This window comes from Rhipicephalus microplus, chromosome 10 (assembly GCF_043290135.1).
Source record: "Rhipicephalus microplus isolate Deutch F79 chromosome 10, USDA_Rmic, whole genome shotgun sequence".
Lineage (NCBI taxonomy): Eukaryota > Metazoa > Arthropoda > Arachnida > Ixodida > Ixodidae > Rhipicephalus > Rhipicephalus microplus.
Window position 1 is genome coordinate 89,990,836 of NC_134709.1, and position 24,508 is coordinate 90,015,343.

General features: G+C 44.9%; 1 protein-coding gene across 1 annotated transcript in view; it reads left to right on the plus strand.

The window, feature by feature from the left end:
* Positions 1-207: 207 nt before the first annotated feature.
* The window catches only part of Skp2 (S-phase kinase-associated protein 2), a 32,555-nt gene continuing 8,254 nt past the window's right edge, over positions 208-24,508 (plus strand). The window contains exons 1-10 of the mRNA XM_037432641.2: positions 208-415; positions 4,276-4,573; positions 8,649-8,754; positions 9,943-10,051; positions 10,779-10,893; positions 14,655-14,710; positions 17,212-17,352; positions 19,147-19,245; positions 19,824-19,951; positions 21,093-21,255. Coding sequence (XP_037288538.1) covers positions 372-415; positions 4,276-4,573; positions 8,649-8,754; positions 9,943-10,051; positions 10,779-10,893; positions 14,655-14,710; positions 17,212-17,352; positions 19,147-19,245; positions 19,824-19,951; positions 21,093-21,255 — 1,259 coding nt within the window. The 5' untranslated portion in view covers positions 208-371. The remainder of the gene's footprint in view (positions 416-4,275; positions 4,574-8,648; positions 8,755-9,942; positions 10,052-10,778; positions 10,894-14,654; positions 14,711-17,211; positions 17,353-19,146; positions 19,246-19,823; positions 19,952-21,092; positions 21,256-24,508) is intronic.

The following is a 24,508-nucleotide window of genomic DNA, read 5'->3' on the forward strand; positions in this document are numbered from 1 at the left end:
GAACCGGAAGCATTACTTTATAAAGCACGCCATTATTTCACTATTTGTAATAATTTATCAATACTTGTTCATCATGTTTTATAGCAAGTTTAGTTTTTTATCGCGAACGTAAGTGTTTTAAATGCACATGTTTATAAGTTGCGTTTAAATGTTCAAATCGACCAATAACGCACGTTTATTTTGACAACGTTGCCAGAGCGTCAGCGCGGGTTTTCGCTCTCTGCTGTTGCGCCGGCTGCGATCGGTCATTGGCCGAAGGACCGGCGGCTGCTGGCGGTCAAAGTTGACCGGAATGCCGCGTTGTGCATAGCAGATCGCAGTGGCGGCTGCGTAAAGTCTTCGCAAAGTTCACTTCCAAAGGCGCGCCAACGATGGACAACCAAACGGTTCCCGTGGACTACTCTAACCACGATGGGTAAGCCGGAATTCGAAGCGACTTGAACGTGGCACCCCTGCTGAACTCCGAGTCCCCTAGGCGCTATGTCGTTGCTGGTCCATTCGAGCTCTTAAAATGAAAATTTTAGCACGGCTTCCCGGAGATGCACGATCTCGATCCAGCTGTCGTAAATTGTACCAATACATGTGCATAGCTGATTTTTCAGCTGCGATAGCAGAGGAAGACTGGGTCGGTTGCCGTTCAACTTCAAACACATCCCCCATACCGGTTTGGGACCCCCCATCATTGTTCAGAGATTTATAATGTTCTTGTCGGAGAAATCCCAGTGAAATGTTACAAAATCAATGTAGAGCACTGAGGTAACTACAATGATGACTTTTATCGGTATCTGTGAATTTGCATCGCTCGTTACCGCAAAAAAAGCCGCGCTTATCGCCCCGCCAAAATTGTCGTTGCAGCGCGCCAAGTGCCTGGGCGCCAACGTAACGTTACTTGCCGAGAACATCGTTCAAATGCGACCATATGGTTTTTCAGAGTTATGCGTTAACGTTAAATACGCAGAATCTCGTTTTCGGCGTGTGAAATTTCGGTCAGCGCCCGAAAACTTCGAATGCCCAGCGGTGAACGTCGGCAGCTTTCCTGAGCACAGACCCCCAAAAAATCGTTCATCCACTAATACACTTATCGGTATGTACGGTTGCGATTTGGGTGATATAATAATGAATGTTAAATACGTCTAGTGTATTTACAACACTTTTGTTTCAAAATGTAGGTGAGTACAACGATTCAGTAAATAAGCGGTTCCGTCGACAGCCGCTCGCCGAATGCTACTTCTCGAGCCACGTAACGTAACTGTGGGGAGGCGTTTAGTCTTCGTGCATTGTGATGTAATTCGGTAATTTTAATAACGCGGGCTTAACCTGGGGATTGTTTGTTTTTTTCTGGTACACCTGTGGCCTTGCAAAGGACGATGCATTTGGCGGCTAAACTCAACAGCTGTCACACACCAATTGCGCACCAACCAGCTGTATGACTGTGTCTCTTTGGGGAATGCTCTGTTATCGTTGGCCACATCGGCCTCCTACATCATTTCTTCGATAGTTGCCCCCAGAAGTACAGTGGAAGTGGTGCATACACACCACCCCCTGGGGGTGTACTAGATCACAAGTGCTCAGTGAACAAGCTTGCCCCTATCCGCCACGCCTAGAGTGCTGCCCAGAGCGATTTCCTCCCGCCGCGGTGGTCTAGTGGCTAAGGCACTCGGCGGCTGCATTTTTGAAGGAGGTGAAAATTCTGAATGCCCGTGTGCCCACAATAAAGAACCCTAGGTGGTCGAAATTTCCGGAGCCCTCCACTACGGCGTCTCTCATAATCATATGGTGGTTTTGGCACGTTAAACCCCACATATCTATCTATCCTATACCACCTTCCCTTCTTTTCATGTTGTGTGCAATAAAGATTATTATAATAATATGGGTATGCTTATGTGTACGAATGTAGTCTAGTGTGATTTCAAGACTATCATGCAAGCATAGTCTAAGAATAAATCCTCTTTCGAGGAGCAGGTACCAGGAAAGCTTCCCTCACACTTCTTACTCTTCCTTAAGCTGTGGTCACTCCCGTCAGAATAAGGTGCAGTTTTTTTTTTGTTTTTCCTGCAATAAGACGTGGTGGTATAGAATGCAACGTCCTCTTCGGTATTGCAAGGAATTGGAAGCACTGAAGGTGCATCTTCACTAACCTAGTGTACAGTTCATCGCAATGAATGCAAAGCTTAGAGGGCCCCTGCTACACTTCCCAAGAGCACGGAAGCCAAATATTGCAGCTCAGCACGCGGCCTGTAATTCACGATAGTTTCTCAAAATCAGCTAAAAATTTATTTCTCTGGTCTTGACAAATGGTGATACAAGCTCAAAAATTGCTCGTCACAGTTATTGGCTGATTTTTGCATGGTGGTGTGGGTCGTAACAGGAGCTGTGACTTGTCTGCGTGTGCATGCGCAATTGCACTGAAGAGCCGCGTATTTGAAGAAACAAAAGAAAGATAAGGTCACAAGGTGCATGTCACATATGCTTTTTTTTTCCTGTTGCCTTCCCTCCCTGCTTAGCTTCCAGCACTTTCGTTGTAAGAGAGAATGCAATTGCAGCGTGTGGCAAATCTTTACAACTCTGCTTTTACTGGGCAGATTCTGAAAATTATTGTGGCAGTGAATGCGTCGGGCAATAAGCTCCTTTGGTGAATCCATTCCATGGCTATTTGAGAAAGTGTTGCAGGGCCCCTTTAAAATAGAGAGAAAAGGTGGCCAATTTGTCGGTGGTAAGGTGTGTGTGGCCGTTGTAGCATAGAACTGCCAACGTAGAAAAGAATGCAGAATCTTGATTTTCACTGTTCTGAAACTGGCTGCTGGCACCTTTGGTCGCTTGACCATTCGATGCGGGCAGGATAACCTTGAAATCACGCTTGACTCTATGTGTTAATAGCTTTTAGGATCTTTGGCAAACGACAGTAGTTGTGGCATGTTAGTTTACTAACCCTTTCAGGACCAAAATAACAGAAGAAAAACTTGCCAAAATGTCTGAGCATATCCTTTTTGCTCACTTTGTAGAGTTTATCGTCCCGCCACGGTGGTTTAGTGGCTAAGGTACTCGGCTGCTGACCCGCAGGACGCGGGATCAAATCCCGGCTGTGGTGGCTGCATTTCCGATGGAGGGGGGAATGTTGTAGGCCTGTGTACTCTGATTTGGGTGCACGTTAAAGAACCCCAGGTGGTCGAAATTTCCATAGCCCTCCACTACGGCGTCTTTCATAATCAAATGGTGGTTTTGGGACGTTAAACCCCTCAAATCAGTCACTTTGTAGAGTTTCTTTATAATAGTTATTTTAAAGCAATGATTTTTCTTTATTTTTGTAATTGCATAAAGAGATGATGCATGTGCCGTGGTAGCACAGGCGACAATGGAATGTAAGACAAGAAACGGGAGGAGAATTAAACTCTCCTAACTACAACAAATATAGTCTTCATTAGTCATTTCGTTGGAAAATCTTATGACAACACTACTCATCACCCGTCACAAATGGGTTAAACATTACCACAGTAACCTATTATGCCTATTCACGCAGGGCTGTTGCATTTGCTTTTCCTAATTTGAATTCATTAGCAAGTATTAACAATGAAAGGGGCATAAAGTTGAGCTTGTTGGCATGGCTTCATCCCAGGGAACAGCACATACACAAGAGACAAGTCTGTCAATCTTTGTCTCGTGAGTCTGCGCTGTTTCGTGTTATGAAGTATTAACAGCGCATCAAAGAACAGGAAACAATGCAGAACAAACAGAAGCAAAGAGAAACCATACCAATGCAAGTGTTTTCAGGGGCCTAGCCCGGCTGCCTAGAGCAACTTTTAGCCCTGAAGACCGTCCAGAATATTGTGGTGAAATAAACTTTTGATCGATTGAACTTGCCCGCCCCGCCGCGGTGGTCTAGTGGCTAAGGTACTCGGCTGCTGACCCGCAGGTCGCGGGTTCGATTCCCGGCTGCATTTCCGATGGAGGCGGAAATGTTGTAGGCCCGTGTACTCAGATTTGGGTGCACGTTAAAGAACCCCAGGTGGTCCAAATTTCCGGAGCCCTCCACTACGGCGTCTCTCATAATCAAATGGTGGTTTTGGGACGTTAAACTCCACAAATCAATCAATCAATTGAACTTGCCCGGACTTCAACTCTTACACAATCTCATGTGCGTGCTTATCGGCGCTTTCTAGTCATTTCAAGGCGCAAGTTGATGCGAGCTCAGTCGTGCTGTTGTGCCCGTGGATAATCTTGATAATCTATGTGCCTCAACATGCACAACTAACATCTCCAAATTTTTATTTCGTGCAGCAAAAGTCGCAGCCCCCTTCAGGAAGTATCGACGAACCAGCCGTTGCGAAAACGGCGAAGGAGCCTTTCCAAGTGTTCCAGCATCAAAGATGTGGCAGACATGAACATTGAAAATATTGACCTCGCCGGAGACAGTGATGTCAGCTCGACGTCGCCGGACAATTGGGAAAAGGACGGTCGCGTTCCTCCGGACATTCTGAAGGACATGGGCATAGACTACCTCGACGAATCTCCACCGTCTAGCAGTATTTTATTGGTGCAGCCATCGCCACCACGGGCTTCACGAAGATTTTCTAAGGTAGCACACCGCATGTTCCTCACGTTTTGATCTTAATTTTCAGTGCGGGTTCAAGGGGGTGAATGAAACTGTGAAATTGTTTAAACCATACTGCCTAGCAGTACAAATCAACAGAGATCAAAAGCAACATTCTGGAACTTCATAAGAAACAAGGGAACTGATTGTGACCCAGGCCTTCATTCCGTAACTTGAACGCTTATGGGCAAACATTTTGTGTTGCTTCGGGGGGGGTGGATTTGCTTGCGTAGTGCTGCGTAACGTTTACCATTGCTTTCTCGGCATCTGAGTTAACCTTTGATTGGCTTTGTCATCATTTTTCATGTTAGCTAAGCATTTTACTTTTTTTTGTTATTGATAATCTATTGTTTATCTGAGCAAGATTTAGCCACATATTGTGCGCATTATATGTGTGGGGTTTGAGTAATAAAGGCCGAACCACATGCAGCATTTTGTTGGCGTATTGGTGGCGCTGGCCTCGGCGCCCATATCGCGACCTCCCAGACATCTGCAGCCTCATCATCACTGCCCAAAAAATATTTCTATGCATCAAAAATTAACCAGAATGTGGCTGGCAGTGACTTGCGTCGACGTAATCGTCGCTGCTGCCAAAATGCCTGCCTCAGATCTGATGAGTGATCACCGTGCACGATGTGGTTTGCCAATTTTCGACTGATGCTTGTATTTGACTTAGTTTGTTCCCTATAAGGTTCAACATGCGGCGGCTGTATTTTCGCTGGAGGCGAAAATGGTGTAGGCCCGTGAGCTCAGATTTGGGTGCACATTCAAGCACCCCACGTGGTCAAAATTTCCGGAGCCCTTCGTTCAGTGTCTCTCATAATTAATTATATGGTGATTTTCAGACGTTAAACCCCACATAACAATTATAAGCTTCGGCACCAAAGCGCTCATGATATCTTGGAACTGATCTCGAGAAACGTACTCAAGTTCTTCGGTTGGCTTGGCAGGATTGAGTTCATTGGCCAAATATGAGACCTCAAGGATGTGCAAGAACTTCAAGCTTGGAAACCATATATTACAAGTTAGAGGGTCTTAATTTTAATAGCTTGTGCTACAAGAAACTGAACGAAAATGGGCCTTTCAGCAGAACCTTGGCTCGTTTTTCACACTACTAAACTGCAAAAGAGACTAAAGTTATAATGTGGAATATCTCTTGCTTGTACATAGACCGAAAGTGCACACTGCTTGGCGAAGTGTCAGGTCTTTTTCCTCTGGCCCCAATGTGCCACACTGAGCTGGTACTGGTCCCAACGCTTCTCATGTGGTTCGTCGCCCTCACTGGTGATGTATGTGGCGGTGCGGAGAAACTCGGCCCCATAAAACTGGCAAAAATTCTGCATGTAGTGCTAACTTTATTTGATAGTCAGCGTGATGTTGCATCTGCTTTCTCTGCCTTTCGTCTGTATTCTGTTGCACTGTTAGCCTGTATGACGCTATACCAACTTGTCCTATGTCCCATTTTGCTGAAACCAGTTTAATATGCATACTACACCAGCAAGTTGTGAAGTACAATGTTTGCAGGCATTCAATTGTAGTCATCAAGGGTAGTCACTTGTTAACTCTTTCATTACCGCACCTATTCAAATTGATCATTGGTGATCGACTATCTGAGTCATCGATTTAGGCATATTGAATCTATTTCTCGTTCACCGAGCACTTCCTTGCGATTAGTCCAGCCACTGAACTTTCAGAATCAGTTTGAATTTGCCCGTCTTGGCAAAGTAGCAATTTTTGACGGCCATTTGCGCGAGCCAATGTGCGTGTGTTGTTGGGAAAATGTGCTTGGCTGATGAACATGACAGAAGTGCATGCCTCTCGTGGTTATCTACAAAGCTCTGTAATCAAAAGAACCTTTGCAAGTTGAATATTGAGTTAAGGTGTCAGCTTCACAATCTGACAATGTTGAGCTGTAATAAATATCTGAAATTTATGCCAGCTATTCAATAGAGTGCTGTCGCTTGTAGTTGAGAAGGTTTAATTTGTAAAGTTATTTTCGGAGGCCTGTCGCAGGTATAAGATGTGAAGGTGTCCTTTTCAGCCAGTTTTAAGCTGCATTGGTTTCACTTGTATCGTTATATCAAACACAGGGCCGCATCCAGTGTCGCTAGTCTCTCCTACGGCGGGGTTGGCACGCGCGCATGGGTGCGCACCTGTGCTGCGAAAAACGCTCGTTGCTCGGAACTATCTTGCAACTGCACCTGGATTGTGTGACAGTGACCTTTCAGTCCGAGGATTACATCACCACAGCTTCAAGCTCTCGGGGCGACGATGTTTTGCGTCAGCCTGGGACATCTGCAGTTGTTCAGGGATTCGTTCTGCGTACGGCCTCAAGTGGTCTCTTCCGCCACACATGCATAGCTGCTGCCCTGTGTGCCCAATCTTCGATCTACTCTCGTTACGTGCAAGGTCCACGTGTCGCTGGGGTGCAATGTGCTCATGCCAACTGCAGGGCTTCTCCTCACAACAATGTCGCCAGAGCTTAGCTCACCTCCTCACTATGAAGCGGCACAAGACTTTTTTAGGACTGCGCGTGTGTTTTTCCAATAACTGCAAAAATGCAAATACATATGCTTTGATTCATATATTGCAATACCAACCTACTAGGGAGAGCTGGCTCATGGAAAGAGGCGAGGCTAGAATCACATTTTTATTCTTTCTAAAATATTTTTCTTGCACTACAACTTATTTTTTTTTCAGAAAGATCATTTCATTGTGCATAGTTTGGTATACTGCGCTGCATGGGGGAGTACTTTGCAAACGGGCAAAAACTTTCTCGGCAGCCATTGAGAAGTTGTGGGTGCCGAGTTTCGAAGGCAGAAAATGCGAGCAAGTATAATGACAACTTTTTTGGGACAACATATGCCTGTGAGGTTGTAAATTTCTCTTTTCTTATAGTTTATAAAGACAGCATGTGATGAGCAAAATATCATTGGCAGCATCTTCTAGCTCGCACTGGACACTACTGAACATATGGTGTCATTTCTATATCCAGAAACATGGAATTTGACCCCTGAAGGTCATCAGAGTTTTCAAGGTCACATAATATGTTTGGTCATCATGAGATGACCTGTTCCTGGTTATTGTGCTAAATTCTGGGAATAAGAAGCAGATTATGTAATTGTACTGACGTAAAGATCTTTGTTGATATGCGTGTTTAACTTTTAGTAATTGCAAATTTATTACTTATGCACATTTTCATGGGGTGGTGTTTAAACACTATACTTCCGAGAAAATAAACGCCGGTAATATAGTCCTACATCCGGATTTGGGTCTAGAGTTTCTGGCACGGAAGGTTGCTGCTGATGGAGGAGATAGATGCACGTCCAGGCAGAGCAGAAGATATGTGTGCTTTCAAACATGTTGCAAATTTACTTTTGCCACAAGTTGAAACAACAGTGATTCTTACTACCAACTTGGTACACATTGACATCTTTTGTTGCAATCATTTGCGTTTTCTGGCACTTTTAATAGCAGTGCGACGAAACAAGACAGACAATGCACCTGTTTATTGGGAAGGCTGCTCTATTCTGCCTCCCTTCGCCGTTCCACTCGAGCTGCCAGCTGTTGAACCTTATCTTTGAGGCGCAGGACTGGTGTGGCGAAGGTCCCACATCTGAAGTGCTTGCATGCAAGCATTCTCTTCAACGTGCCCGCGAATCATGAATGGTCTGTCAGACTTTCCTAGTAGACTCTTGCCTGGCAAGCTGCTGCCTCTTTTCACCCTCCCCCCCCCCCCCCCCCCATCACCAATTTTGTCCCTACTGTAGAATAGAGCAGTTGGTTGTAGTAGCATGGTGTTTTTTTACCATGTAGGTACCTTTTTTGGTCGCCACAGTTCTCTCGATTCAACCTCGTGATTGAAATTTGAGATGGGGCAAGGTACTGTCATGGTGAGGTTTGCACGGCTGTCAATCTTAGTTTCTTTTGTTTTCCTCCCTCTCCCTATCTCTCTCTCTCTGTCAGTTTAGAATCTAAGCATTGTGTTCACATGCAGTGTCTGATGTGCTCGACTATCTCGTACCATAGTGGCCAACTAGGTTGATTTCTTATTTTTTAGGGACAGAAACGTGATGCGCAGTCTGCATTAGGTACGCCACAGAGGACACTGCCAGACACGTTCACACTTCACAAGCGAAGCAAGCAGGACGTTGCCACTGGAAAAGGTGGGCATTAGTGCACCTCCCTGTGCATTTCTGAACACAAGTGTGTGTTAGGTTGATTAAAAAAAAACTGAAGTTCGAGTGCGTGGCTCTGCACAAGGCTTGTGTGAATATTTGAATGCTTCAATTCGGATTTAAATTGTTGAACATTTCGAAGCTCCAAATGAATGAATAACTAATTATTAGTCTGCATGTAACCTCCCTGTAAAGGTGGTTTTGTAGCAGTGAAGTGGTGCTAAGCTGTGAAAACACCCATTCAGAGAAAATCCACACTGATGCAGTCTCTTTTCAAGGTTAAATGAGCATATCACCCTCACATCCATTCATAATTTTTTTTAAGCTTAAGAGCTTGCTATACGGGCTCGTATGCTCCAAGTCTAGTAAATTTTAAAACTTGACATACATATTTCACAGGCTATCATTTGAATTCTGCTGAATATCAAATCCTGCTGTTATTCGGAGTCCTTTCCATTTCCTTTGAACAAAAAGGTGGCATTTGCATGTTTTGTTTCAAATTAAAATATATATATTGCTCAGGTTTGATAGGTCGTCACATATATGCCAATATTTCTTTTAATACATGATTTGTATTATTCTAATTCGATTCAAATTTATTTGACAGAAATCACTATTCGCTTCGAACCGAAATTTCACTTTTCTGATGAGCCTAGTCATAGTGGTTTTATCTGCATGTGTTGGTCGGGGGATTAATATTATGTTAAGTAGTTGAAAAAGTGCATATATAAAAAAAAATGAATGACAACTTATGTCAACAAAGCCTAATTGATGGCATTTCACAACGAGAGCTGAGCATAGTTCCTGCAGAATAAATTATATGCAACTTGCCCTGACCTAACTGAAAACGGGCACATTGGAGCACCAATGTGGTGCGACGCGAAATTTGTGAAATCAGGTTTGTGTTATTAGTACATTGTACTCTGGTTCCATCGTTAGCTATGCATAGAGATTCAATAATGTTCTAGAAAAATCTCGTTATCACTTTGAAGCACATTAATTGTTCTGTTATTATATACTGCCCTAACGTTGTATGAGCTTCCATTTTACTTGTTTATGACGTCATGCCAAGCTTTAAAGAGTTGCTATAAACAAGTAAGGTCACACCCACCAGGCCGATGTATATTGCCGGGAGTCTTGGCAATCTTGCCGACTGCTATCTACATTTTTTTGCAGACCCATTTTCGGACCTATCCGATGAGACCATCCTAGAAATATTCAAGTGGCTTCCCAGGCCAACATTGGCCCTTTGCGGTCGGGTCTGCCGCCGTTGGATGGAGCTGGCGTGAGTGCCAAGCCGGGCCGACAGCCTTAGCGGTGCCTGCTGGATATTGAACTTTAATAAAATAGTTGGCTGTTGGACGAGTTGGTGCTTTGACATAGAAACCAAATTGAGATCACAACGAAACAAGACACACAAGCAGGTTCTTGTGTGTGCTGTTTAGTTGCGCTCTCATGATGGTTTCTGTACTGGAAATTGCTTGATATAACTTCAAGTTAGGGGAGAGTCCATCTGCAAGGCATGTTACTTCTGATGCAATGCTTGAAACAGAATAATAGGTTAAGGCCTTACGTTTCAAGCGTTGCTCCAGGAATAAAGTGTTTAGCAAACTTGTGCACCAACTCAGCCAGAAACAAGTTCTTCTAGAATGCTATTGCATGGCTTTTAAAAGTGTGACTGTAATTCTCTGTTGTTCCTTTTTCTCAATTCGACTCATTCAGTAGAGCCATATTTTTAGGGAGGAAATTTAAGAATTGTCCAGAGCCCGTGACCTGTCGGGAATAGAATGTAGAACACATTTTTTTAAACTGAAAGCATCTCTTAGCTGACATTTTTGATGGAGGCTGAAATGTTTGAAGCCCGTGTGTACGTAGATTTAGGTACACGTTAAAGAACCCCAGGTGGTCGAAATTTCCGGAGCCTTCCGCTATGGCATCTCTCATATTCATATCATGTTTTTGGGATGTTAAACCCCAGGTATTATTATTAATGTTTCAACTTGGGTATCCAGGTTTGACGAAAGTCTCTGGCGGCGGCTTGACCTCAGCAAAAAGCACTTGGGACCCGGCGTGCTCGGAAACGTGCTCAATCGTGGAGTTGTCATCCTCAGGCTAGCTACAGCCGATGTGAGTGCTTCTGCACAAAATTGCTTTTGCCTTTGTGAGCGAAGGTAGAGTGCCTTGCACAGCTATTGCTATGGCAGGACTAAAAGTGTCGAAGTGTTGTGTGTGAAAATGTGAATGCTGGGGATGGGTTGAGTCATTGATTAAAGGTTCGAAGTGAAGTTGTAGTGAATTGTGATTTGGTTGATCAATACCAAATCGAATAGCATGCACTCAAACGTCATCTTAACAAAGTTCCATCTTACATGAAAATAAGTTTGCTAAATCGAAAAGTCATTATAAATGTATATTCTCATCATTATCATGTCTATTGCGAGACTATTTTTCATTTACTTCTTTATAACTAATACTTCGTTATATCCAGGTCTGAGTGTGTATCACATATATTGAGAAAAGTGAGCGTTTCTCTCGTCACCCAAATAAAGCAATATTTTTAAAAAGTGGAACTGGGCTTCTGCAAATTTCACCTTTTCTTTTTTCGTTCCATGCAAAGTGGAAGCAACATTGCATAGTGGCAAGGTTTTACGTGTGGCCTTTAGGCACTTGAAAATAGCTTTTTCATGGATTAAGCCTTTCTGCCACAGAATGTTTATAATATCGAAGCTCCTAATAATCCACATCTCTCGGCTTATGATGGCAGTACAGTAAGACCCATTTATAACCAACTCGAAGGTGCCGCGTTTAGTAGTCGGTATAACGGTAGTTCGATGTATATGGACCCACCCATAGAAATGACAACTCAGTGGCTCAACAAGTTTTTTTTTTTCTGTGTATTTTTATTAAAAAGTGCTAACAATGTCTTCACTGACAAGTTAGGCTTTTCACATGTTAAGCGACGCTCGTTTGCAATGAACTTGCGCCGTTCCACTGAAGCACAATGCCGCCACATCCAACCAATCATCCCCAGCTAGTTGCATGCCAAGCCGCTTGCGGCCCGCTGTATGTGCACTTCTGAATTTTTCCTGCATGCTTCACTCAGGATCCTGCTCGGGTGCGGCGAGTAGCTTGTTTAACACAATAAAGACACATTTTGCAAGGAACGTGCACATGTGGCCTGGCACGACGCGGTGGTGAACTTGCGAACGGCAGCATTACGTGCTTGTACTGCCGTCATTCCGCACAATTTAAACACGCCCAGCCAAGCACATATCTGCAGATGACTGTGATAAGGCTGTCCGCTATGAACCAAAATGGCACAATCATCGCCACCTCGCCTTCACTCTTTTCTGATGATTATCCGTTAAGGCACTGCCGCAACCGTGCGGAAGTCGTTATGACTAATCGACCTGTCTCCGCCGTTACCGAAATACGAAAAACCTTTTGCGCTACGTTATAATTTGGCGCAGTTAGACAAGGAGAGCAGAAAGGTGGGTCTTAAAATTAATCTGCAGAAAACAAAAGTAATGTACAACAACCTTGGAAAAGAGCAGCGCTTCGAGATAGGTAATAGTGCACTTCAAGTTGAAAACGACTGTCTACTTAGGGCAGGTAATAACCACGGAGCCTAACCACGAGACTGAAGTAACTAGAAGAATAAGAATTGGGTGGAGCATATTTGGCAAGCACTCTCAAATTATGACAGGTAGATTGCGACTATCCCTCAGGAGGAAGGTATGTAACAGCTGTATCTTGCCGGTACTTAGCTACGGAGCAGAAACCTGGAGACTTACAAAGAGGGTTCAGCTTAAATTGAAGATGACGCAGCGAGCAATGGAAAGAAAAATGGTAGGTGTAACCTTAAGAGACAAGAAGAGAGCAGAGTGGATTAGGGGACAAACGGGGGTTAAGGATATGATAGTTGATATAAAGAAGAGGAAATGAACATGGGCCGGGCATGTAGCGCGCAGACAGGATAACCGCTGGTCATTAAGGGTAACTAACTGGATTCCCAGAGAAGGGAAGCGGGTTAGGGGGAGACAGAAGGTTAGGTGAGCAGATGAGATTAAGAAGTTGGCGGGTATAAATTGGCAGCAGCAAGCACAGGACTGGGTTAATTGGCCGAACATGGGAGAGGCTTTTGTCCTGCAGTGGACGTAGTCAGGCTGATGATGATAATTTGGCGAGTTGAGTCGCAGGGAATTTTTATGCGACTAAAAGTTATTGCTTATCACATTTATGGCTTCTTGCGTTCGAATGCATTGTTTGGTTACATGGCGGCGGTCACAGATGCCGCTAACGGCGTCAGAAAAGTTTGCTGTGCGAAAGCTGAGCGCAAGTTTTCATGGTGCCTCCTATATCTTTTTTTTTTTACCTTCTTCCTGTCGTTGAAGAAACACCTGTAAAGTTAGCAACCTCGATCGCAGCTTCCGAAATCTGCGTGCAATTCCCTTTGTGGCCTACAATATGTGCGTCGCGACTAAACTGCAGCAGGGCACATGTGAGTGTGCATCTATCACATTGTTTAGAATGCCTGTTTTTACCTTTGTATGCCCCATATTTTAACCGCGGCCACGCCGGAAGTTTTCGTTGTAAAAGTAGGAGGCTTTGAAAAATGTTCACTGTATGTGGGCACGGTTTCAATGAATCACGCACGAGAATCGTAAATGCTCTGAAATATGGCCGTTATACCCGATAGATTGTTATATCTGGGATCGTGATAAGTAGGTTCGACTTAATCAATGCAAGTGAAATTTCAACTGGTTCTGGTTAAATACAAATGCAATTTTTTCATTTGCTTTAATGCTTGTCGTTCTCTCACCCATTTTCCTGGAAAGTCATGCTCGATGGTATACAATATGAAACAAATGCGTGGAAGAGATACTAGTGCTTCCGATTTGAAATGAAGGTTGCTCAGAAAGTAACATTGTGCTCTGCTTATAAGAGACACAAGCAACGAATCGTAATGTCATGCGAAGTGAGTCTAGAAATCTCTAGAAAACACTAGTGTAAAAGAATACGGCTGCTTCAGGGAGAGCAACACTTTTCGCACAGTCTATTTACGATGAGAGCGCATGCACATAGAAGTGCATATGGTCTACCCGCTAATCGCTGTTGAGCTAGCGCGTTGCTGTTTAAACAACTCCCCCCCCCCCCCCCCCTCCTCCTTATACTCGTTCAAGACAGACAGGGTGTTTCCTCTTAGCTTCGACGCTACGCCTCCCGATTGGGGTAATGGTATCGCGTGCGCCTTCCGAGTGACGAAGATGGCCGAACTGGTTTGATCTCTACTTCAATAGTGTTCTTAACCCCCAATCGCACACTTTTAGCTGTAGGTAGAACACACGATGTGCGAATGGATGTTACCAATGTGGTCTTCACGCGGGACGTGAGGGAAACGGCGATTACGCAAGCCTGTTCGGAGTGTTCATATAATTGAGGTCACAATAACACTATTGTGCAAGTTAGCTGAAGGTTTGAAAAATGCAGCATTGTGTAAATGCTGCTGCACAAGTGCCGTGAAACGGAGGTACATCCGCTCTGAACACTTTCTCTTGACTGCTGCAAATTCGCTAAAAAAAACCTTCTTGGCTTTTTCAAAATGTCTTTCTGGATGCTCCAGGCCTGCTACAGAAGGCACTTTTGCCTGCTCCAAAGACTACTCCCGTAACCTGTTCACATCTCATGTTTGATGAGGCATCTCAAGTTTTCACCTTAGTTTGAGAACCCTGCTAAATGTAATGTGTTGTCGTTCTAGCCTTATTATGTATGCCCATCTGATCTTAAGACTCTAGCCTGCTTGCTGTGTTACAGCGAGTGTTCATACTTCAATCAAAGGTTAGAATCATACGTCGCAGTCTGACGTATTGCACTTTGAATACCCTCAGATCAAAGCCCCCGTCTTCACGGACTTGCCTCTGCTGTCCTACCCGTCGGATGAAAGGTAATTTTGCTAGTGATCATTCACACATCTCTGCATTACTGTAAAATGCAAAAATGTTTTTTTTGGGGGGGGGGAAGGTGCTCCGTGCTCCTCTCTTGTATCTTGTTTGTTAATAATTTTGTTAGTCTGTCTTTTTTATATAGTCAAACCACGAAATAAAAAATCTGGTTACAGCAAACTGTCACGTATATTGAAGTAAGCGATTAGCCCTTTAATGATTGAATTATGAAACTGCCAAAGAAAAAAAATTGTGTTAATTTTCTAACTTGTAATAGCCACCTTTAGTTGATTCCGTGGCTAAATTATGTACAATTGCAACTTTAATGCATGCTTCTAGGTATGACACAAATTCTCGACATGCCACACAAGCGAGGATCTTGCAACAAAAAACTAACTTTGGAACTATGTAACATGTCGCGTGCCCCTTCTTGGGTGTGTGCACTCCGAATAAAACGGTCTTGAAGATTGCACTTGTGTCACTCGGGCGAGAAAGAATGAAGAAACCAGAGCTGTTGCACGTGCTTTGCAATCTCCAGCATCAGCTACACGACACTTGATCCTAGCATAGGCGAGACCTTAAGCAAATTGGCTCTAGATTTTTCGTGCTGAAAACAGAGTTCCCTAGGAGTATTTTACAGCTAGCATTAAAGGCGGCACATGTTGCGACTTGCTTGCTCGCAGTTTTTCAGTCTCGCGAATTTGCAACACTTGGCAGTAAGGGGCCGTTAATGCAGTGTACGAACTGAGGTTTCTGACCAATTGCCAAAAATATATTAAGTCGTTCCTGTGTCGAATACAACATTATAACAAGGATTTACTCCTCCTTAGTCTCCTTCGTTCCTTTTCTTGTGCTGTCATATATTTTCCGTACTACGTCATCAGCCATTTCTCTCAGCTTACCTCAAAACTTGCCACTGTATAGTTCAGTACTGTCAGTTTATTGATGCTTGCAATCTAGGTCTCGGAGTTACTAGTTAATATTAACAAAGTACCCGCATGTGCTTGTAAAAACTAGGGCTCGTGTTAGGTTTCAAATGTGAATGTGTGCTGCTGAATTTCTGAGCTTTTTATCATCGCAAGTGAAACCCTGTTAATACGTACCTGCTGTGGACGACGGCGTAACTACACACTAAACGTAGTACGCATCAACCACCAGCTACAAATTTGCATTTCCTGGCATGCGCCATCGCCGCCAACAAAGGAAGAAGCTCGGTACCTCTGGAAATGCTGCCTGAAATGCCCACCGCAAAGCTATTTCTTTCCTTTGGCCTAAGTAAAGTTTCTGACTCTCGCACAACCGCCTGATAGCACGTGGTGGCGGCGCCGATGAGCATTTTGAAACTGCTGCGGAATCCGAGATACGCTACGTGGTACAGCGACAGAACGGACTCAATCGGCTGTTCGTGATACAGTTGTTCCGCGGTCTGCGTCTAAGCAAAAACTGACACGATTTTCATTCTTGACACGCGGGGCAGTTGCAGAGAGCCAAATCATTTATTGCGTGGCTAGTTGGGTGCAGCGCTTCACTCACTCTGCGCACACAGTGACTGCCGATCCGCTTGCTGTAGAGTACACCCTCTCCGCTTTAAGCCATGCACATATTAGGCTAGTAGCCTGCAGGGTTAACGCTGCGACGAAGAGCTTTCCTCAAGCGATGTGCTCTCCGCGATGCTCCAGCAGACCTGGCAGCGGACGGAGGCGCTTTTGGGCTGTTGCTGAATAAAAGCGGGCAGCGTGGTGACAACAGCGCTATGCTCGCTGTATGGGGCACATGTTGGCATAATACAGCAAGGTTTCACAATGCCCGCGATCTGCAACGCTAGACTCCACAACAGCGAGCTGCTTGTATTTCTGTAAGGCGGTGCGCGCTTCAACATGGTCCTGCAAGCGAAGCGGCAGCGATCGGCGGCCCAGCGCGTTCAGGTAGTCGCCTAATAAAAGCGTGCAGTAGGCCTAAAATAATGGTACGCCACACGCATGCCTGAGCAGATAATCAATTATGTTTACTGTGATAAAGCTTTTCGCCGGCAATAAGTCATACCGGCGCGTTTGTCGGTGGTCGCCCCCTCGCCTTCGTTTTTTCCCTGATGGTTACACGCAATGTCATTGCCGCAATCGTGTGGAAGTCAAAATAACTTATCGGCTGATCTCCGAACTTATCAACATCACGCAAAACCATTCACAGCACATTGTGGCATCTGCAATGTTCAGCGGAGCAGTAAAATTTTGTTGCACAAAATGTTATCGCTGTATGCAGTTAGTACGCACTAACTGATAGGCATAGGCCGTACACTACGGCTTAAGCGGTCCGCAAATGCGGACCTGTGAGACTCGGGTCGGGGATTCGCCGCAACAACGTTGTAACCGTTAGTATGCTTATCGTTGGTACGCACTTACAAGGTTTGACTGTAGGTGGTATGGCTATGAACAGTGCTGCTTCAAGCTTTCCCAAGTTATCTTTGCCTTGTACAACACGCTTTGTACCTTTTGTTGTCACACAGCTTGTCCGTGTGCAAGGTTCAGTACCTGGACCTGAGCATGGCTAGCATCACCGAGGGCTCCCTGTGTGAGCTGCTGGCCAGCTGCTCCAATCTCAAGAAGCTCAGCCTGGAGCAGTGCGCACTGAACGACCAGGTTTGCAGGTAATGGCCTTTGCCTGGAGTGAATTGCATTTAAAAAACTCTTCCTTATGCATCCGCTTCTGCCGAATAGAAGGCAAAAGCCATCTTTTCGTTTTCTTCGGCAGAATCTTGAGAAACTGGCTAAAGGGCGGTGGTTCATTACGGTATAGCTACAGTAAAAGCTGGTTGATTCAAGCCTCGTCAATTTGGAAAATTTGATCACTTCGTCTGCTCCAGTCCTGGCCAGCATATACAGTAAATGTTCGGTGATACGAATCTCACACAGTAACCAAGCATGTTTGTATCATCAGAAGACATAGAAAATAAATATGCAACAAAAGAAAGCTGTTGCACATTTTCATTCATTGTTTCTCAGGGCTGCAGCAGTGTCGTGAACAGCTCTGAATGATTGCTGGTAAAGTTTTCTGACGTCAACGCTCATATTGTGATGTGGTGGTTGTACGACATAAGATGTGTACAGAGCACGTTCCTGGCTAGCGCTGCGGTAGCATTGTGAGAGAAGTCACAGGATGACTAAAATTACAGCCTTTGAGCCATGATTGCTTTGATACAAAGCAATCATGGCATTTTTGGGTTCATCAAAAAAATGAGAATTTCTTCATGTAAGAGACTAAATTTTTTCTGCGAAAGATACTTTTCTGGAAGACTGCTCTTTAGATAGATAGTCCTTAAATTTTTTTCTAACAAATCGCAGATGGGCAGATGGTTGAGCGCTAAGGTTGCGACAGTTGGAGTAGAATTACCCGTTGTGGTTTTAGTACATTAAACCTGAAGTATTAATGATCAGTTGGAGATTCAGTGTAGATTGTGAGCTGCTTCACAAGATCTAAAACAAGAAAAAAAAGCATTTAACCTCTGCCACACATTGCCAATGCCATGGATTGCCTTCACAGCACCATATTTTATTTCCCAGTTCAGTTTGTCAGAATGTTATTGACAGACGTGGCCCTTTCTTTCTTTCTATCTTTTATTTCGCTGACCTATCCCATGTGTAGATAATGCCTTACGCGAACCACATCAGAATGTCTGAGATCATTCCAGATTATTTTATGATCATGTGTTAAGCTTGAGCACCCAAACATAAAGAACTGAGTTGATTCCACCAGTGATAACACTTGAATGTTTGCTGCCGCTTGAATAAATGCTGATGCGCCTTGTCTCGTATCAGATTTTCGACCGCCAATGCTTTGTTTAGTGCCAGTGTGTATAGTCTGGCTTTCAGTTTCAGTTTATTGGGCGACAAGTTTGTCCGAATAGTTTTTTCTTTGACATGCCGACTGTCGCCTTTATCGACGTCTAAACAGACGCTGGCAGTGTGCAGTACTACACTCGGATTTCGATAGAATGAACCGTGATATAATGATATGTCAGTTATAACCAAGTAAATTAAAGATAATCTTGCAGTAGATATAGTGTTAGGAATATACCTTTATAATGAATTTATGGATATAATAAATTTATTCTCATGTAAAATGAAACTTCTGTTGTAATGTAGCATTGATATATGGCACAGGCAGGAACGCCAGCGAAAGAAGAGAAGGAAGAGTGTTGTTGCTGTTCGGGCTCGCTCCGCTTGACAGCTGGTCGGTTACAGGCAACAAACAAACAAGCTGGTCGGTTTTACCTCTGAGTTTTTCCCCGGTAAACGTGTCTTTGGTTCACCGATAAAGGCGCACTATCAATAATGAGCTCTGAGTTTTTCCCCGGTAAACGTGTCTTTGGCTCACCGATAAAGGCGCACTATCAATAATGAGGTTTGCGTGAACTACGTCTCTTCTGTCCTCCTCCTTGCAGGTTGATTGGTGCCAACCGCTCCTTGGAGTGCCTCAACATGTGCATGACACGGGGGTTCACACATGCAGGCATCACCGCCATTTGCAGGGGTTGCCGGAGGTGTGTACTAGTGCTTCTTTACTACTTTGCTCTTTCTTTCAGGGAAAATGGGCGTTTGATTCCTCTTGTTGTACCCTTAGATATATACAGTAGACACTCGTTAAAGGGACCAGATAAATGTGTCCTGTTTAACAGCAGTTCCGTTTACTGGGGGTCGAACAAGGGGGGAGAATCCAAGCATGAAACCGATTGGGCTGGAGGCATTTGTTCTATTTAGGCAGCAGTTTCGTTTAACAGATTTCAGTTTACTGAGAGTGTACTGTCGCTCGAGTAGCAACAGTGAATTTTTATTTGAAGGGCGCGGTCGCGATTATTGGCACTTGTGCTATCCTGGCAAGCATCAGGCCATTTTCAACAGGAACAGACTCTCTGAAAAGCGCACTTCTCCCTGGAGGGGCCTTATTTGCTTACAGAAGGGTTTTGTAGGAGAAGTTGCATCATTGCTGCTGGCCGAAGCAGTTGTCTTTCTCGCGCATTATTTTATCTCCCGGTTAACTGAGGGCTGATGTTCGACTCGCTGAATTTCGAAAGGGGTGTTGACCATCCTGCCGCTTGAGCCTAGTCGTCTTTCCTTTCAGACTAACCTCCTGGAACCTTGCGTGGTCTAGGTTGTCCACTGCCTCCATCGACTCAATCGTGCTGACCGTGACACCGAGCCTGCAGGAACTCAACTTGGCTGGCTGTCGCACTGAAATGACCAATGACCGTGAGTGTTCTGTCTTTTCATTGGAGTGGCCAACCTCGCTCTCGGTGACCGAGCACAAGGTTTAATGATGCCACCTGGCGTACACGTTTCTGCGACAGTTAACGCGTGCGTTAATGTGAGTGTAGAAGACTTGTAGTAATAAAAGAACTCAGACCGTTTTTGAAATAGTGATAGTAATGAGCAGAATTGTATGCACTCAGTCTCTTTTCACAGGGCATTTAAGACATCCTGATTGTGAGTAGAGCTTTGCTTAAGTTTTTGAGTTTGAAAGTGTTCCATGAAATCATTTTAGATGCACAGGAGCTTATGGTCGAGCTCAATCTAGTGTGTTTGGCCACAGAATTGAAGGTTGGGCTAGTTGGATATGCATGTACCCTTACTGCGCATGCGCAACAGCTGGTCCAAGCGTGCAAGTAGCTGTGTGAGAAGCTGTGGCCTTTCCCCCTTGCACTGTCTCAGCAATCGCGTGATGACGTCCGAGAACGAGATTCTGCAGACGCGCGATGAAGCCATGTGCCCCCGCATGGCGTGGCGATAAATCCGCATGGTGTGCTTCAAGAAGTGTTTGGAACAAGTAACAGCAACAGAAGCTGCAGTGAACTCAAGGTGTGCCCCACTCACAAGGACATGCTGACATCGGGCGAGGTGCCAGTGATGAACGGAACATTAAGTCGACCCCATGCGCTACTTTGCATGCTACTTGTGGTTCTCTTTGGTGGGAGACGGTGTAATTTTTTCACTTGCACCCCTTGTATTGTCTTCTGCATTATTGCTTGATCCTTTTTTTTTTTTTTTGTTCCCTTCTCTTATGTTTTCCCCAAGGGTGCTGTGGGCTGGGATAAATAAATGAAAATGATTGGGCCCAGCCATTAGGGTAGTTGGCGAGAACCTTCGCTTTTCAATTGAAATAATGGTTCCAGCACATGCTTTGTGTCTACCTTTTTTTTTTTTTTAAGTCTTCATTGTTCACAGTAGCTGCTAACAACCTGTCCAAAATAATCTCTTCCCCCCCTCCTCACTTTTTTCTTTAAGGTTTAAGGTGTTAACGAGATATAATGTGAGCACTGACAAGTGCACTGTTTTTCGTTTTCGGAGAAAAAAAATATGTGTCTCAACTGCATAATTTCACCTGCGCTTTCAGATGTGACTGCGCTCGTGGAACGATGCCCGCGTCTCGTGGAACTGGATATCAGCGACGCATCGGAGGTAACCTCTGAAGCTTTGCGTGCCATCGCAGACGGCCTCCCAGAGCTGCAACACTTGTGCCTCAGCCGCTGCTACGGCATTATGCCCGCCACCTTCCTGTGAGTGGCACTTGTCCACTAGCTTTTCTTGACTCATTTTGAAGCTTCTCTCCAAGTGTTTGTACAAATTTGTTTCAATTTTGGACACACATGGTGTCATGATATTAATACAGTCAAGCCTCGGTATGACAGAGTTCGCTCTGTAACGGGGTTTGTTCTACATGCTTTCATGTGGGGGGCGCGCCCCCACATGGAAGCGTGAATTGTGCCGGCATTCATGACCAGCAGTTATCTTGCGGGCAGGATAAACGCTGGTCGTTAAAGGGCCTGTAGACAACCCTGAGGTGCAAAAATTTTATTGCAGAGAAATATGCGCGCTTTTCAGTAGGTGCACATGCTGCCGCAAGAATTTTGCAAATATGTATCTATGAAAGGAAGTTACAGGGATCAGAACAACCGTTTCATTTGGTTTCAAATTTTTGTGTGACCCTTCTCCGTGAGAGCGTAGCCCGTCATCATGACTCCGCCGACATTAGCAATGCTACAGGACGTTCATGATATGTCATCAGCGCGTAACCAATGACTGAACGGTTCCCCCTCGTGAGCCAGTGTCATTGCGGCACGGGCAGAAAAAACAAAGCAAGCAGCACTTTCCCTCTCGCAGTATGGTAATGAGACTGTTCTCTTATCTTGGAGGCTTTCGTTCTGGCAATACCGCTTCTCCTGGAGTCTCGGGCTCTAAAGAAACGGCGAAGAGCAGCACAGGAAAATGAAAATGCAGGCTGCGTGGCTGAAACTGCATTGCTGCAGGGCCAAGGTGCCATTTTGTAGGGCACAGAACCAATCGGCGAGCTCAGTGGTGCATAATGTTGCCCATGGGCAAGTTTTCGTCAGGCTGCGTATACGAGGAGGATTGGTCAGGTGAGGGAAACAGGCACGCGATTGTTTTTTGAAATGGAGGGTCTGCCTGGCACGCAGTGTTGTAATATTTGGCAAATATGATCACTCCATGTTTCGATGGATGCATTTAGCTGTGCTATTAGCCTGTGAGTGGTACAGTGATGTATTTGTTCACTGATGTGCAACTCATGAAGGAAGTTACATTATCGGTTATGAGTTATGGTGGAAAACTGTACTGCAGAAGACAATTGCAAATCCTACAGAAGTCAACGCGTGTAGCTCGATGGTAACCACCAATAAGTGGTGCGCCAATGTGGTCAGCTGTTGGGCCAGTTGGTTCAACGTCTTGCTTAGAGAAGCACGGATTTGGTTAGGTTTTCTCTAGTGCTCTTTCTTAGCCAAATCCCTGCTCCGCTACGCAAGATTAAGTAGTGGTTTTTCTGTCGCATATGGGGAAAAGGTTCCATGATGTTACGCTTGACAATTTTTCAAGGGATGTTAGTAACAACTGGCTGTGTGAAGCAATCTGTCAATTTGCAATGTGTCCTATGCTACGCTTTACTGCACACCTTCTGCTTCGTTATCGGCTACAACACAACCCTGGCATTACTTTTGGTGTTCGGGCAACTTGGTGGAAGCCTGACAATTCCTGTCTGGCTAGAAATGACTCTTGGCCATCATTGCAGTCAAGCTTTCGAAAACCCATGGCAAATCTTGGGGCAGCCCGACAAATGCATGATCGAATGCCCTATGGACCGCTCCATCGTTCACTCCGTGTAGTCTGCGCTCAAAGAAGGTGTTGCATTGTCACACGAGCTGGTCTTCTTTAAGGGGCTGTGAAACATCGGCCGAAAATTCTCTTCTGTGTGTAATTGAGATCCTGACTGTCCATTCAATAACATACCTAGACTTGTTTCATATTCTGGGTTCATTTCACAGCTATCAAAGCACAATTTCTATTTTCCCAGCCCACGTTCCCTACAGCTCTGCAGCTCATGTCCCCTTAATCAACCAATCAAACTCTGTCGTTGACCAAACATAGACCACTTCAGTGAGGCCTGCTGACCCGTAGTTGACCTAGGTTCGACGAATGCCTTTAATGATTGGTAGAAATGCACGGATGTGTGATAGTAGCCTGCAATCTCGAGAGTATGACTCGATCACTGACAGCCCTTTATGGTAAGTCTGCAGCTAACTGCTCGGCATGCATTTGGCCTTGCACAGTGTGAGCGTTCTAAGTGCGCTGCACAGACGTGTTGCCTTTGAAAATGAAAGCAGCTCGCCATCGCCACGCCCACGTCGGTCACGAATGCAGCTGGCATAATGAACTCTTATCACGGCAAACGCGTGTGTGCGTGGCACTGAAAGTACCTTGGCAGTGATGGTGTACATCATCCTGCAGGTGATGTGCTGCACACAAGGAACGATCAGCTCACGCAGGAAAAAATTCTTCATGGCAGCAGAAATTTTCATGTATCGTTTGTTCGTGCACAGGCAACAAGGATAGCAGGACAAGTCGTCAGCTGTTCGGCCACAGCCTTTGTGTGCTTCATCACCATTTCCAAATGCTCCGTTTTATTCTTGCACAAGCAACAGGGATAGCAGGACAAGTCGTCAGCTGTTCGGCCACAGTCTTTGTGTGCTTCATCACCGTTTCCTAATGCTCCATTTTATTCGTGCTTAAGCAACAGGGATAGCAGGACAAATCGTCAGCTGTTCAACCTTAGTCTTTGTTTGCTGCATCACCGTTTCCAAATGCTCCATTTGAGAGAGCGATCATTTTTGCCGTCTTTGGTGGTATTGGCAGCGCTTTGGAAAAATTTGTAATGGGCAGTTGGCACGTGATTTGCGGCAGGTAGCAAATGTCTTTTTCGGAGCCTGGACGTGTGCCAAAGTGCCCGATCAGTGTACGCTGGGAGGCGTTAAGGCTGTTTTGGACGTGTCTGTTCTGATTTGACTGTTTGATTTTTTGGACGTTGACTGTAGTAGTTTTAAAGGACAGCCTGGTGGACAAGTTGTCGGTGCATAACTGTGGTGAATAGTAGCGAAAAAAATTACGCAGACAACAAAGCAAGACGGGACACTAACAACTCTGTGTTTATTGCACGTGGTGGCGTTTGTGTGTGTGCACGGCACTGCACGAAAAGAAAAGCAGGGGAATGGGGGCAAAAGAAGTGCACTAATTGTATCTGTGTGATTTTTTGCACCACTGTTTCAAGTTATGACCAGTAGGTCATCATAATAATGTTACCTTTAGTCAGAAAAGCTGCATTGCAGTCATGAGGCACCAGGCAACCATTCCTTACGAACTGGCAAAGGGTAGTGATGTAGACATGTTGGTCGGTCATTTTCAATTGGTAATAATGCGGCAAAGAGTGAGGACACTCAGGGAAGTCGATGTGTGCGTCACATT